Source organism: Odontomachus brunneus, unplaced genomic scaffold (assembly GCF_010583005.1).
Source record: "Odontomachus brunneus isolate Ranch 3 - 2012 unplaced genomic scaffold, Obru_v1 Obru_scaffold_063, whole genome shotgun sequence".
NCBI lineage: Eukaryota > Metazoa > Arthropoda > Insecta > Hymenoptera > Formicidae > Odontomachus > Odontomachus brunneus.
Window position 1 is genome coordinate 1,550,494 of NW_022639513.1, and position 15,597 is coordinate 1,566,090.

The 15,597-nt window shown below is 32.3% G+C and overlaps 2 protein-coding genes across 6 annotated transcripts in view; one reads left to right on the forward strand and one right to left on the reverse strand.

The window, feature by feature from the left end:
* The window catches only part of LOC116846320 (endochitinase A-like), a 7,386-nt gene extending 3,231 nt beyond the window's left edge, over positions 1-4,155 (forward strand). For 2 of the 4 annotated variants that reach the window (XM_032820004.1, XM_032820005.1), the window contains exons 4-12: positions 113-283; positions 510-677; positions 988-1,149; positions 1,453-1,620; positions 1,931-2,092; positions 2,396-2,566; positions 2,881-3,042; positions 3,346-3,516; positions 3,841-4,155. In XM_032820004.1, coding sequence (XP_032675895.1) covers positions 113-283; positions 510-677; positions 988-1,149; positions 1,453-1,620; positions 1,931-2,092; positions 2,396-2,566; positions 2,881-3,042; positions 3,346-3,516; positions 3,841-4,006 — 1,501 coding nt within the window. In that variant the 3' untranslated portion in view covers positions 4,007-4,155. The remainder of the gene's footprint in view (positions 1-112; positions 284-509; positions 678-987; positions 1,150-1,452; positions 1,621-1,930; positions 2,093-2,395; positions 2,567-2,880; positions 3,043-3,345; positions 3,517-3,840) is intronic. The other 2 variants (XM_032820008.1, XM_032820006.1) reach the window with 2 other exon arrangements.
* A 500-nt stretch (positions 4,156-4,655) lies between these two features.
* Positions 4,656-11,316, reverse strand: LOC116846319 (inner nuclear membrane protein Man1). 2 transcript variants are annotated; one of them, XM_032820003.1, is made up of 11 exons: positions 10,702-11,316; positions 9,139-9,830; positions 8,753-8,858; positions 8,464-8,684; positions 7,566-7,792; positions 7,355-7,483; positions 7,112-7,241; positions 6,227-6,497; positions 5,902-6,126; positions 5,507-5,691; positions 4,656-5,376 (listed from the first exon to the last, which is right to left on the reverse strand). In XM_032820003.1, the coding sequence occupies exons 1-11, from the start codon at positions 10,866-10,868 to the stop codon at positions 5,225-5,227; spliced, it is 2,505 nt and encodes an 834-aa protein (XP_032675894.1). In that variant the 5' UTR covers positions 10,869-11,316; the 3' UTR covers positions 4,656-5,224. The 2 variants fall into 2 exon arrangements, with proteins under 2 accessions (XP_032675894.1, XP_032675893.1); XM_032820002.1 differs by having other exon boundaries at positions 8,464-8,699.
* Positions 11,317-15,597: the final 4,281 nt, after the last annotated feature.

Consider the following 15,597-nt stretch of genomic DNA (forward strand, 5'->3'; position numbering starts at 1 on the left):
TATATATATATATATATATATATATATATATATATGTGTGTGTATGTGTATACATGTACTCTCATGTTATTAAAAATATAGAAAATTATAAAAAATGTAAATAAATTTGTAGGAACAAGGAGAAAGAAATACAAGTTTCTAGTCAACTTCAAATGTCTAAAACACCTAAAATATCTGAAACCTTTAAAATGCCTGGAACATCTGACATGCTTGATACATGTGAAATGGTTGATATATCATACACGTCTGAAATGTCTGAAATGCATGAAATGCTAAATCTGATGTAACTATTATTAGCTAAAAACTTACATATTTCTAATCAAAATTTGTATATATTTATACAACAAAACATTTAACTTAATATTTTTAATATAGATCTAAATATTCATTAAAAAGTTTATATATATATATATGTATGTGTGTGTGTTTGTGTGTATATATACACATGTACTCTCATGTTATTAATAAAAATATAGAAACTTATATAAAAAATGTAAAAAAATTTGTAGAAACAAGGAGAAAAAGATACAAGTTTCTAGTCAACTTCAAATGTCTAAAACACCTGAAATATGTGGAACTTTTAAAATGCCTAGAACGCTTAAAATGACTGGAACATTTGCAACGTCTGGAAAGCCTGAAAAGCAGGAAACATCGAAGTCACTAAGGCATCCTCTACTGTAACTATTGTTGACTAAATACATTTCTAATAAAAATCTAAATACTCATTAAAAAATAAAAAAAAATTATATATATATATATATATGTATATATATATATATATGTATGTATGTATGTATGTATGTATGTATGTATGTATGTATGTATGTATGTATGTATGTATATATACACTTTGTGGATATGTGCAGAGATGTGTGTGTGTGTGTATATATATATAGACATAGACACACACACACATCTCTGTCACACATACTGTCCTATTATTTATAGATTTAGAAATTTGTATAAAACATGTTAATAAATTTATAGAAACAGGGAGGTAAAGATAAAAATTCCTAGTCAAATGCCTGAAAAGCCTAGAACATTAAGAAGTTTTGAAATGCCTGGAACATCTAAAATGACTGAAACATCTGATACACTCGAAACACTTACATCTGCAATGTCTGGAACGTCTGAAAAGCACCTTCCAAAGTAGCTATTGTTGGCTAATTACTTATACATTTCTAATAAAAATATATACTTGTACAGCTAATAAAACATTTAACTATTTCTATTTTTAATAAAGATATAGATGCTCATTAAAAAGTAAAAAAAGGATATATATGTATATACATATGTATTCTGTGTCATATTATTAATAAATATTTAAAAACTCATGTAAAAAGTATGAATAAATTTATAGAAACGAAGAGAGATAAACGAAGAGAGATTGCATTTTGTACGAAAGTGTGAAAAATATAGAAACTCATATAAAAAACGTAAATAAATTTGTAGGAACATGGAGAAAAAGACACAAGTTTCTAGTCAACTTCAAATGTCTAAAATACCTGAAACATCTGGAACTTTTAAAATGCCTAGAACGCTTAAAATGACTGGAACATCTGCAACGTCTGGAGAGCCTGAAAAGCAGAAAATATTCAAGTTACTAAGGCATCTTCTACTGTAACTATTGTTGACTAAATACATTTCTAATACAAATCTAAATACTCATTAAAAAATAAAAAAAAATTATATATATATATATATATATATATATATATATATATGTATGTATGTATGTATGTATGTATGTATGTATGTATGTATGTATGTATGTATGTATGTATATATACACTTTGTGGATATGTGCAGAGATGTGTGTGTGTGTATATATATATATAGACATAGACACACACACACATCTCTGTCACACATAGTGTCCTATTATTTATAGATTTAGAAATTTGTATAAAACATGTTAATAAATTTATAGAAACAGGGAGGTAAAGATAAAAATTCCTAGTCAAATGCCTGAAAAGCCTAGAACATTAAGAAGTTTTGAAATGCCTGGAACATCTAAAATGACTGAAACATCTGATACACTCGAAACACTTACATCTGCAATGTCTGGAACGTCTGAAAAGCACCTTCCAAAGTAGCTATTGTTGGCTAATTACTTATACATTTCTAATAAAAATATATACTTGTACAGCTAATAAAACATTTAACTATTTCTATTTTTAATAAAGATATAGATGCTCATTAAAAAGTAAAAAAAGGATATATATGTATATACATATGTATTCTGTGTCATATTATTAATAAATATTTAAAAACTCATGTAAAAAGTATGAATAAATTTATAGAAACGAAGAGAGATAAACGAAGAGAGATGCATTTTGTACGAAAGTGTATAAAAATATAGAAACTCATATAAAAAACGTAAATAAATTTGTAGGAACATGGAGAAAAAGACACAAGTTTCTAGTCAACTTCAAATGTCTAAAACATCTGGAACATCAATGTCTGAAACATCTGGAACTTTTAAAATGCCTAGAACGCTTAAAATGACTGGAACATCTGCAACGTCTGGAAAGTCTGAAAAGCAGGAAACATTGAAGTTACTAAGGTATCTTCTACTGTAACTATTGTTGACTAAATACATTTCTAATAAAAATCTAAATACTCATTTAAAAATAAAAAAAAATTATATATATATATATATTTATATATATATATGTATATATATATATATATGTATGTATGTATGTATGTATGTATGTATGTATGTATGTATATATACACTTTGTGGATATGTGCAGAGATGTGTGTGTGTGTGTATATATATATAGACATAGACACACACACACATCTCTGTCACACATACTGTCCTATTATTTATAGATTTAGAAATTTGTATAAAACATGTTAATAAATTTATAGAAACAGGGAGGTAAAGATAAAAATTCCTAGTCAAATGCCTGAAAAGCCTAGAACATTAAGAAGTTTTGAAATGCCTGGAACATCTAAAATGACTGAAACATCTGATACACTCGAAACACTTACATCTGCAATGTCTGGAACGTCTGAAAAGCACCTTCCAAAGTAGCTATTGTTGGCTAATTACTTATACATTTCTAATAAAAATATATACTTGTACAGCTAATAAAACATTTAACTATTTCTATTTTTAATAAAGATATAGATGCTCATTAAAAAGTAAAAAAAGGATATATATGTATATACATATGTATTCTGTGTCATATTATTAATAAATATTTAAAAACTCATGTAAAAAGTATGATTAAATTTATAGAAACGAAGAGAGATAAACGAAGAGAGATGCATTTTGTACGAAAGTGTATAAAAATATAGAAACTCATATAAAAAACGTAAATAAATTTGTAGGAACATGGAGAAAAAGACACAAGTTTCTAGTCAACTTCAAATGTCTAAAACATCTGGAACATCAATGTCTGAAACATCTGGAACTTTTAAAATGCCTAGAACGCTTAAAATGACTGGAACATCTGCAACGTCTGGAAAGTCTGAAAAGCAGGAAACATTGAAGTTACTAAGGTATCTTCTACTGTAACTATTGTTGACTAAATACATTTCTAATAAAAATCTAAATACTCATTAAAAAATAAAAAAAAATTATATATATATATATATATGTATATATATATATATATGTATGTATGTATGTATGTATGTATGTATGTATGTATGTATGTATGTATGTATGTATGTATATATACACTTTGTGGATATGTGCAGAGATGTGTGTGTGTGTGTATATATATATAGACATAGACACACACACACACATCTCTGTCACACATACTGTCCTATTATTTATAGATTTAGAAATTTGTATAAAACATGTTAATAAATTTATAGAAACAGGGAGGTAAAGATAAAAATTCCTAGTCAAATGCCTGAAAAGCCTAGAACATTAAGAAGTTTTGAAATGCCTGGAACATCTAAAATGACTGAAACATCTGATACACTCGAAACACTTACATCTGCAATGTCTGGAACGTCTGAAAAGCACCTTCCAAAGTAGCTATTGTTGGCTAATTACTTATACATTTCTAATAAAAATATATACTTGTACAGCTAATAAAACATTTAACTATTTCTATTTTTAATAAAGATATAGATGCTCATTAAAAAGTAAAAAAAGGATATATATATATATACATATGTACTCTGTGTTATATTATTAATAAATATTTAAAAACTCATGTAAAAAGTATGAATAAATTTATAGAAACAAAGAGAGATAAACGAAGAGAGATTGCATTTTGTATGAAAGTGTATAAATGAAATAGATCTTAATAGGCTTCCAATCCGATATTTAGTATAAAATATAAAACTTACTACTCTTATTCTTTTTTTCTTCTTGTTGTTAGCTGGGTAAATTAACATTAGGTCAACCTAGAACATAAGCCATATAGTACACCAGAACTCGGCAAGTGATACACTTTCTGGCCGATTTTATAAGTTCTGTTTCATGTTATTCCCTTTGACTTCTTGCCTCGTGAGCAGCCAATGAATTGCTTGAACGTCGAGCGACTCGTAGGCTGTGCGCGCAGAACAACAACACAAAGCGGATCTCTTGAAAATCGGCCGAAAAGTACATTGCTGACGAGCTCTGATCTACACCATATAGACTTCTATAGTAGCATAAGTCACATATACAAAGAAATCAGTCACGAGCCTAAAAAAGATTGCATATATTACCACATTTATCCGATTACAATTAGTTAATTTCTCTGCACATATGTTTTATGCAATTGTGTAATCCTTCCAGATAACTCTATAAAGAATGCAATAACATTATGCTTACGCACATGTGTATTGCTAAAAACACTATTACTATAAACTCAGATTAAAATAAAACATTAAAATATTTTACAACTCTTTAAAAGTATATTATTAATGTTATTTTATTATTATATTATTGTTAATGTTATTGTTATAATTATTATTATATTACTCAACTATTAAAAACACGTACCCTCCTCGTTCATCATGAAAGATATAGAGTAGAATATGATACACAAGTTAGCGAATTAAAAAAAGAATGCTTATAAAAAGTTTCTTCAATCCTTGGATGTTATCACACTGTTACAATCTCCGCTTATAATATATGCGCTGCAGCACGAAAGTATTTTATCTCGAAGCAAGAAAATAGATAGATTTCGTAAATGTCGGTCGGCAGACAGTTGTATGTGCAAAAACCATGTTCTGATGAATCCCCGAACAGAAATATGCACTGTTAATTCGATTCCGCAGGACACTGCCAATAATTTGCCTGCATAGATAATCGTTGATTGTTGCTTGGCTTGAGAGGTGTTACACAACGAGCGGCGTCAGGAAATCGCTCGTGATAACGCTCTAATCTCAGGTACTTTACAGTCACTAATTTACCTGAAAAGGAAAGTTTCTGTTTCTGAAAAGCACACCGTTGATATCCAATTTGGTTATAGAGAATGGAAATTCCAAGAGGAAAGAGGAGATAGATGGTATATCAGACTGAAGATATTTATGAATTACGTACCATCGAACCAACATCCGTGTAATGCCCTGTAAGCTTTCCCGGCGTCTTCTTGTGACAGGCATTTCATATAGACACAACCCTCACGGCTACCAATGTCCACTCGAATGTGGAGAATCTTTACACCTTCTCCGCATTTCTCTAAAATAGCGTCTTGTACTTTCGTTTCCCAGTCATCTTCGGTTTCACTACACAATACAACACACAAAAATAAGGAAAGAATATAACTGCGTGCACACAAAGTTATAAGGAACATATCTTTAAGATTTTTTTCTTGTGTTGATGTATCTAATTTAACTTTATTTGTCTCCTACTTTAAGCTCTTTTTCCTTACGCATCATATACACAGAATGCTCATTGCAAAAATGATGAATACTATATATTAGCGTGCAACTTACATTTCTGGATCAAACATGTGTCTGATTTTTAGGCAAGGTGTCGGTGAACATGTCAAACTGTTAACAGATCCCTCCATCGTTTCGAACGCTTGTCCTTGCCAGACTTTCGGTTTCTTACTCAAAGAAGTCGTGCTTTGCACGGGAGATTTGCTCAAACTGTTATTTGGCAACCATCGCCACACACAGAATTCTTCTCCCGCCACCTGTTGCACTTCTTTTCGAATTCTGAGGATGAAAATTACATCATTATGTTCTTAACCATTTATATTTGTACATCGTACCATAGATGTAATAAATAATCTCGTGTGCGTGTTGAAATTCTTACCTCGATTCATTCTCATCCAAAAATTTTACTGCTTTTTCCCAAAGACCGGACATTCTCTTACGATCTTTCGGTAAAATTAGATTGTCTCGTACGTGATTTATAGCGAGGAAACTATCTTGCGTGCCACCAGGTTGAATGGACGCATTTTGATGATGTGTCTCGATAATGTTTATAATTTCACTAACAAGTTTGAACACTTCTCTTTCCGTAGATTTCTTGTGTTTTACATACCAAAGGAATAATTTTTGAGCCCCAATTGATGCTAATATACCTGAGAATATATAGCTACCATTACAGATGTGTTATCATATATACTGCTTATCTACTTGATGGAATGTAATCAAACGAACGAGACGTTAGAGTCGAGTAGAACGTTCAAGTTCCTTAGTAGTAAAATTCATAAATACTGAACCAATTACGTTGAAATTTCTTTCAACGCGAGCTTTTTTTTAATAAACTAGAGGTAAATTTTACAAAACTTACCATCCATATAATTACTGCCGTCAAAACGATTAAATATATTTATTGATTGGAATTACCAAAACATACCGTTTACTAAAATGTTTTACCAAAATTATCAATTTGCTATTCGATTTCAAGTCAATGGAATCTCCCTTTCGTTTGATCACACTTTATATATATGTATACTATTGTATAACATCACACATATACAACATTATATTGCAAAGAATAAAACTGTTTTAAAGTATAACTAATTTACTGAAATATATATCATACATATTATGCTGTAAATACGTATTAGCGAATTGTAAGACCATCAGCAACATATCGCATTAATAATAATAATTGAAACATGCACATTTAGAAATCTCATAATCAAGAATCAATAAGTCTTTTCCAATAAACAGTCTGTTAAAAATTTACCGAATGCCACTATAAGGAGAGAAGAAAATATGGTAAAGAGCTTGTTCTTAATAAGGCATTGCATCGGCAGCTCGGGATTTAGGATTACCATTCCGACTTTTCCATTTAGACGAGCGTAAAATAATTTATCCTGTAACGATCATAAACACTCGCTTTAGTTCGACAACAGAAGCACATATATGCCGCCTTAGAGAGTCTCTAAGAGAGCGATACTGATTGATATGCATACATAAATATATTTACCAGAGTATCCAACACTTCAACAGTCGCTTCGTTATCGTCATTTATATCTATTAGTGAGATACCCCATTTAGGATTCTTAATGATTAAAAATTGTGCGCTGTGGAGATCCTCCTTCACTTCGAGGCTCTTCTGAACATGGCCAAATAGAAAAAATTACGATTACCGTAGTGCTTATCTCGTTAAAAACAATTACCGTTAACTTTCAACCCACCACTTTCTCGCTCTTGAAAGTTTCCACAATATCCTCGTCGGTCAAGTACGATTTCTCGTCTGAATTTTCGCATATCTTAGATACCGCTTTTCTCGTTAATAGAGGCTGTAGAAGTCTTAACAGTTGCAACACGGATTCTATGTTTTTCTTCATTATACAATTTACTCCAGGTTTTCTAAGATCGGGAGCTCCATCGGTACGTTGAAAACATTGCGGTATGTTGTTATCTATAAATATAGATGTACGATACTATAAGTGAGATTTATCGATACATTATGTGTCATATAAAGTGGGTGAGAAAGCAAGACGATATAAGACACTTGCAAATAATAACGTCTGTGTGCCTTTAAAAAATTGAGCGATGTCTCGACCCACTAAATTAAATTCTGTAAAACTTCGATAAATCATACGTCGTATACACGCGTGAACGCGTGCGTATTATGCATTAAAGTAAAATGTACAAAGCGCGTGTCCGCAATCATCAAGTTGAAATATATTGGAAATGATACGTGTATATATTATACATATATGTATGTATATATATGCACGTAGAAAGAGAGAACGGGAAAAGGAAATAAAATATCCAAACTAGAGATTCAAGAGATACTTGATATTTATTATACATGAATATAGAGAAAAGAAAATACACACATATATTTAATATTTTACTCTTGCACATTTAACTTGGTTTCCCTGATTAATTTAACTTTGTAAAAATAGCGATATGAGATTTGAGCGTTAGTGATTAGCGACAGATGTACAACTCGACTTCCTTGTAAGCTGACTCGAACATATATTACGCACACTTAGCGCTTTGTTACAAATTATAATCAATATTAAACTGTATCTTTTGGGAAGAGTTTGCTCTTTCCAAGTAGTTAAAACTCTGCATACCTACCCGTTGAGAGTGACGGTAGTGATTCAGTTTTCCCACCAAGTCCCAGATATATTATTGCGATAACTCCGAAGAATAGAGCGAGCACTATCACGAGGACCATCGATATGATATTCTGATAGTTTCGTACGTCCTCTCGGTTGCTTGTCGCTGACGGCTTATAAGTCGGTCTACTTATAATGTCTCGAACTCTGTCGACGGACGACGATGCATTGTATCTTGTGCTAAACAGTATTTGTCTATATTTGTAACGTGTGATTACTGTTTATATTAATGAGTGATTCATGCATACCTGGGATTTGACGTTGAGTACGTTGTCCTTAAGGAAGAAAAATGACCGTTCGAGTCTTTCTCCTTTACCTCTGGTAAACCAGACAGTGTATTGCGCAATGTAGGGCCTAAGCAAAATTACCAAAAAATATATCAGAAGATGTAGCTTGAAATAGGGAGGGAGGGATGGTTTCTTTCTTTATTCTATATAAGAACATTGAAAATCTGTTCTTTACAGTTGTACTAAAAATTGCAACATTTATACTTAAAATGACATGCATATCAGAATGGTAATATATCCTAGGTAGAGAAAAAAAGTAAATACTACAAGATAATTGAGAAATAAATAACATAATGCAGCTATAAAGAACAGACCTTAGATTGTTGTTTTACAAAAGACATATTTACTCTTTAAGCTCGACAATGGCGTTGGCGATGTGTTTATCAGCGATCGTGAACTGAGTCTCCTCGTGAACTCTGATAAAAACGGAGTCTCGTAGTTGGCGAGAAGATCTCTTTGATTTGCACTGTCCCTGCTAATATCATCCTTCAAAGATTGCATCGTGGTAATGCTAGATTTCATGGGGTTTACGTTATATTTGGCGTCCTTGGTCGTCATGTGAGCCGGTTTGGTTTTTGTATGGTCGAGTTCGTACGTCAGTCCGCGATCGTGTGTTCTATGAGAATCGTATAGTCTGTTGGTGTTTGATAGGTACTTGGAACGTGCGGCTAATGTGCTTGTTGCATCCTCCATGACGTCGGAATCCGATCCAGTATCCAGGCCGTCGGATACGGTAGAGGACTTCTGTGTCCTAACAAATCTGTTTTGAACAGTTTTCGAAGTTGTGCGCGTCGCGGAAGTAGCTGGACTGCACTCATAACCTACAGTCGTTCCTACTACTGATGGATCCTTAAATTCCAAATGAGGTGGCGACAAATTCTCCTTTACCAGATTCTTCGTTGTATTTACACTGTCAGAGGTTATCGAAGAAGGTGGCGGCATAGGATTTGCCAGTGTCTGCCGACGCAAGTTTGATGCACTCTTCTTCTTTTTGATGGCATTCGTGTTGGTATCATCGTCAGTGTCGTCACTGCTGTATCTAATGCACAAATTAAAAAAAACAGTCAAACACAAAAACATACAAATATAAGACGATGTTAGTCTATATATGTTTCTAGATATCCTTAATTATTTATATAAGATTGGCCAGGAGCTTATCACATCACAATTAAATTTTACTTTTGTGGAGCAACAAAGTTAAGCAGATGCTGGATACTAATATAATGCAATTTTGCAAGTTACACTTTTTTTTCTATTTAGTTGCATAATATTTCAAATGCTTTTACAGAATGGAAATGTTAACACATGGTAAGGCATCAAATATCATCTCAAAAACAAAAAAAATTTAACAAAAGAATTGTTTTATTTTGATATAATATTTAGTATTTTCCATGCATTGACATTTGCACTTTCACTTTGCAAAAACATATACAATTCTACATGACCAAATAAGATAACAGTGCAAACTACAAAGCTATATTACATAAGTATCCAATATCCTCTTAAGCGTGGCTTCATAATATTATACTACATTCCAAACTGCAATCTTATGATCATATAAAGCATTGTATAATAAGAGTTAAACTGATGGACTGAATTAATGCTGAACATGGAACTGATACAACTCTGCTTCTGAAAACTTCTCCATGATTGCACTTTCTGTACAGAGATCAAAACAAATGAGTACAGTTTTTGATGCTATAGGCGCAGGAAAAAATAGCAACTAAAGCTTCGAATGTTAAACTCTTACGTCGATTCTTTTGTTTCATTTGTTCTCGAATGAATGTGGGAATTATTATTGATGAGGCTATCCAAACTCGGCGATATTACAGTAATTCGAGCGGCACGTGGACATTTCGGCCGCAAGAAACATACAATGCAGCATAGCTAAAAATGAGAGCTCTGTTCACCTTGCGGCCAACGAATGCCGGGATCCGACGGCGCCGTGGGTATCCATGAGGTTCTTGAGTTTTTTAGCGAGTATCTTACGAGTCGTCTGTGTCACCGGCCCTACCGGGTAGCCGTATTCCATCAGTTTGGTCCGCAGCTCGGAATCGGTCAGCGTGTCCACCGACATTTTGTCCGACGTGGTGAATAATTGCGATCCCGACTAAAACAATCCGGTTTGCACCGTCACGACGTCTCCAGCTCGGACTATAACCTGCAGACACGAGCCACGGATGAGCCTTCTCGTTGCTCGTTATTTCGATCGATGATCAATTCCGCTTGCCCTTTGATGACGCTCGGATCGTCACGAAGTCGCACACGTGGATGAATTATTGTTGTTGTCGGCGAGCGGACCGCAGGCGGAGACCTGCTTACTAATTTCACGTAGCACCACGTTACAAACAACCTGAATCGTCCTCAGCACGCCCACCGTACGCGGCTACCTTCCGCTAAACAATTCAATCGCATTCGGCAACTAAAAAATGGCGCAATTTTCTAACGGTCGAGATCGTGCGCATACAAGACGCGCGCTCCCTGCGCGTGCCACGAGTCATTCGATGCTGGCGCATACTTTGTGAATTTCAGACTGCAGACATGGATTTACACCGCCTGTGTCCAATGTGCGACGCGCAGCGACCAATAGGATGATTCGTTTCTTAGGAACAAAATGTCACTGGACGAAAAGCGTAGTCAACAAGCTCTTTTATTGGACATTCTATCACCGTACATCGGATAGAGCGTGAATAATCGCGTTCGGTGGAAGTGCAGCTTTGCGACTGTCGTAAGATTTTTTGTCGAACGTTTCTTAATAATTGCATAAACTTGTATCATGTTTGTCAGGCGCCGCCATTTCTTTAGAGCACGTCTGTGGCGCAGCTCTGTAACGATAGTGTCGTTATCGTGGTCCTTGAGCAGGTATAATATATGATAGAAAAGCTGTGCAACAACAACATAACGATAATGACATTGTCGTTAAGAGTTACAGAATCACACGACTGGTGAGCGCGTTGAAACATGCAGATATGACCTGGACCGTAGCGTGTAGTTTAACTATTCGCGAATCGACGTAAGATGTCGATGCAACACTGACTTACTGTATATAAATGCATAATCGACTTTCCATTATATTCCTTTGAGATAAGTTAATTATACAGTTATATGAGAAATTGAGGTTCCTGGCCTCTGGTCGAGGAATTTCTGATTTATGACGTCGGAAGAGAGAGCGAAGAAATACATATATCCAAAATCCTTACCGAGTATATTGAAATAAAAAGATTTATTAAAAAAATAACGCAATCTCGGTTAAGCACATTTCTAAAGTACTTCGAACATTTTGCTTTATTGATAAAATACGCAACCTTTCTCTTTGACATTTCCTCGTTATTTTATTAATTGTACGGTTATTTATTGCTTCTTAGAGCAAAAGAGAAGTATTCAGAGTATTTTACAGGTGTGTTTAATCAATTGTAAATGCCATTTTTTGAATATATTCATCTTGAAGCACTTTGCAAGAATTTTGGACATGCGTTTTCTTGACATCATCAGCCAAAAGTTTCGTGTCGAAAGACCAGGAATTTTAAGAGAAAAATGAATGAATAATTTAAAAGAGAAAAAGGGAAACTTGATTTGTTTGATTAACAGTAAGCACACACGCGCGCGCGCGCACGCACACACGCACAGTGTCCTATTTCAATGCAGTTTTGGAAAATTGTACAATTTTGAGAAGAATATGTTATCTAAAAGGAAAAATCAATTATAGATGGACAAATCAAGGCTATTTAAAAGTTAACCTCACCTTTTTAAATGGAATAACTTATCAAGTTCCTACATTTGCAGTTATGTTGAGTAAAATAAAACACCATGTACAGTTGTAATTTTAACGTTGTACATATTTTGTTCTTTGTACAATATGATACGTTAACATTGGAATATGTGGGCGCTCAAATAATATGTAAATTTATATATTATCTATACTTATATATATGTAACAGAGGGTATACTTTTACATTAAATGCGATATGTATATACTTCAAAGTACTATACATGATGCTGTTGCTGAATACATACCTAAATGATTGTGTGATATAATGAAATTAGTGATATATATATATATATATATATATATATGTGTGTGTGTGTGAGCGCGCGCGCGTGTGTGTATGTATATATATATATATATAGTCACTAATATATATATATATATATATATATTTATGTGTATATATGTGTGTGTGTGAATTTATGATTGTTATACAGGTGTTGTGTTAATTCTATATGCTCAAGGGACTACAGTTCTTTACGTATATCTACCGCTACAGTGTTGCTACAAAAATCGTGTGTTTGATGACAGTGTCCCATTTCAATCTCTAAATTAACACTTACGGGTAGTAATAACACGAATTGTTATAACAATACACGCATAGTAATGTTTCGTGATAGGATAGAAAATCGATGATTACATGACAATTTGAATTCTGTCACCAATTTATAAAAGCAGATGTGACTACAAGTAGAATCAATAAAAGTAAACTAATTTATTGTTTACTTTATTCATAAAAAACTTACTTCGATAATCTTAAAAACTAATCAATCTTTTAATTTCAATAAGGAAATATGTTCAGATATGTGTTTTAGGAGCAAATGCTTCTTAGTGCTCTTGAAAAACATTATATTGGATACGTTTTCCTCTATCTTTCACAAATAGATGACAGAATTATACGATATACACAAGACTGATACAACATATTGCTTTTATCGATATATGCCGCTTTGTATACATCATATATATGTACTGCTTTGTGTATGAATTTATTACATACATACTTTGCATAATTTCTTATTATTTTCTTACATCGCAATACTGTTTCTTATGTGATAAAGTACTGGTAGTATATGTAATAAAGTATTGGTAGAGGATAAAGCAGTTGTAAGGAATAGAAAATCTATTATTATGTAAGGTGAATATAACAACATTGTACTCAATTCTCAATAGTATACCTCGTCTTTCAACTTTTCAGTCGTATCGACCAGAAACATTTTCAAATTTAACGAATGTTTCTTCGTTCATATTTCTTTTTTGTTCTTTTATTTTTCTTTTTGCTTATTCCTTAAAGCACATGGAAATCGTATATTGCAATAATTGCGCAAGTTATTATATCTGATAAAAGATATAACGCGTAGTCGACGTTAATAATAGGCTGGTCGTATGGCGGATTTGTTACACGTCGCTTCGGATTAATACATCTGCGAGTTTATAACACGCGACCTATATATATGTATAAACTACATATGTATTTTATAAAATATTATATCTATATATACACATGTACGTACATGTATTTCTAATGCAAATAACGCATAATAAATAATGTCTGCCCGAGCTGCCTCTGTTCCATCATCCATACTTAAATGTCTTGTGCTTTAATTTAACTTAAAAGGTACATGAGGTAAGTTCAAGATTCGTCTACAAACGATGAATATTGCTACGCTCCGTAATATAAAACTGTTTCTCAAGCATTTGATGTGGAGACTGTTTTTTTTCATGCTGCACAAGGCTCACATTTTTTTCAATGCATGCTGCTGCTACCACTACAGTCTTTTCTTTGCAACGTTCGCAATTAACACGCAATACAATGGATAAGGATGACGATCGGCATACCGTATACATGACCGAGCAATGGTAAAGCTTTCATAGTCTACTCGTTTCTTTTTTTCTTCCGTAACGACAACGCGTACACATTTTTTTTAGGTTAGGTTAATAACTAACGAATTATTTGAAAATAGTGGTTAGTATAACGTAAACAAGATATCATCTCAGCCACACACACCATTATTTTTATATTTAAATAAACGATAAATACTTAGGAGGTCAGTAACGAAGTTGTTTACGCGAGTTGTAAATTAGAGAGAAAATATACACATTGTAACAAGTTCTAAAACTAAAATGTTACATTAACCATTTGTGGGGCTTTATATTATTAAGTTTGTATTAAACTGTATATATTTTAAGTAAATATTCTCTTTTCATAGTCTGCCCCCTCTCCATGCTATGCATATTCAAAATTTAAGATACATAATGAAAAAAATTCTTCTAATATAAATATATATACATATATTTATCATTAACATACACAAATGCATATTAATAATAAATGTATAATAAACGTACATATATTTATACCAGATTAATACGAAATCATATATTTAATATCAATATATTTATATATAAAATTAAAATAAAACAGAGCAAAAAGAGGGTCCAAGAAGGAGAAAAAAGAAAAATTGTGTATATGTGTGTGTGCACAAAAATGAATAATAAATTACTAATATCTATAATATGTACACCATTTACAAAAAATTGATAAAAATTAATATATAATAATACATTATTCTGATCACTTTGTTGAAAAAGAAAAAAAATCAAATCATTAATAATATATCATATGAAATTCAAATAAATTCTGATAAACAAGGAAAATTGCTCATAGAGTAATAAATGAGATAGACAAGCTACATATACTCTGAGTAAAAGATTCAAAATATCTCATACTTTCTATTACATATCGTTTGACAAATTTTATGTGCATTCTTTCTGGTAAAAAATTTGGTCGAGTATTATGGTTCTTAAGGGTCCTTTTATACTTAATGTTAAAGATGTTAGTATAACGAAACTTCTCAAACAAATATATATCATCAAAGATACATAAGTTTTTAAGAAATTAAGAAAAAATAAAATTTTTTCACTATGTCTGCATTTCCTACAGTGATAAGTATGAAAAGTATAATTGTTATTCTGCACTTTGCATAAACTGCATTCAGTTGTATCAAAGCAACAATATAATCTTGTAAATTGCAGTGCA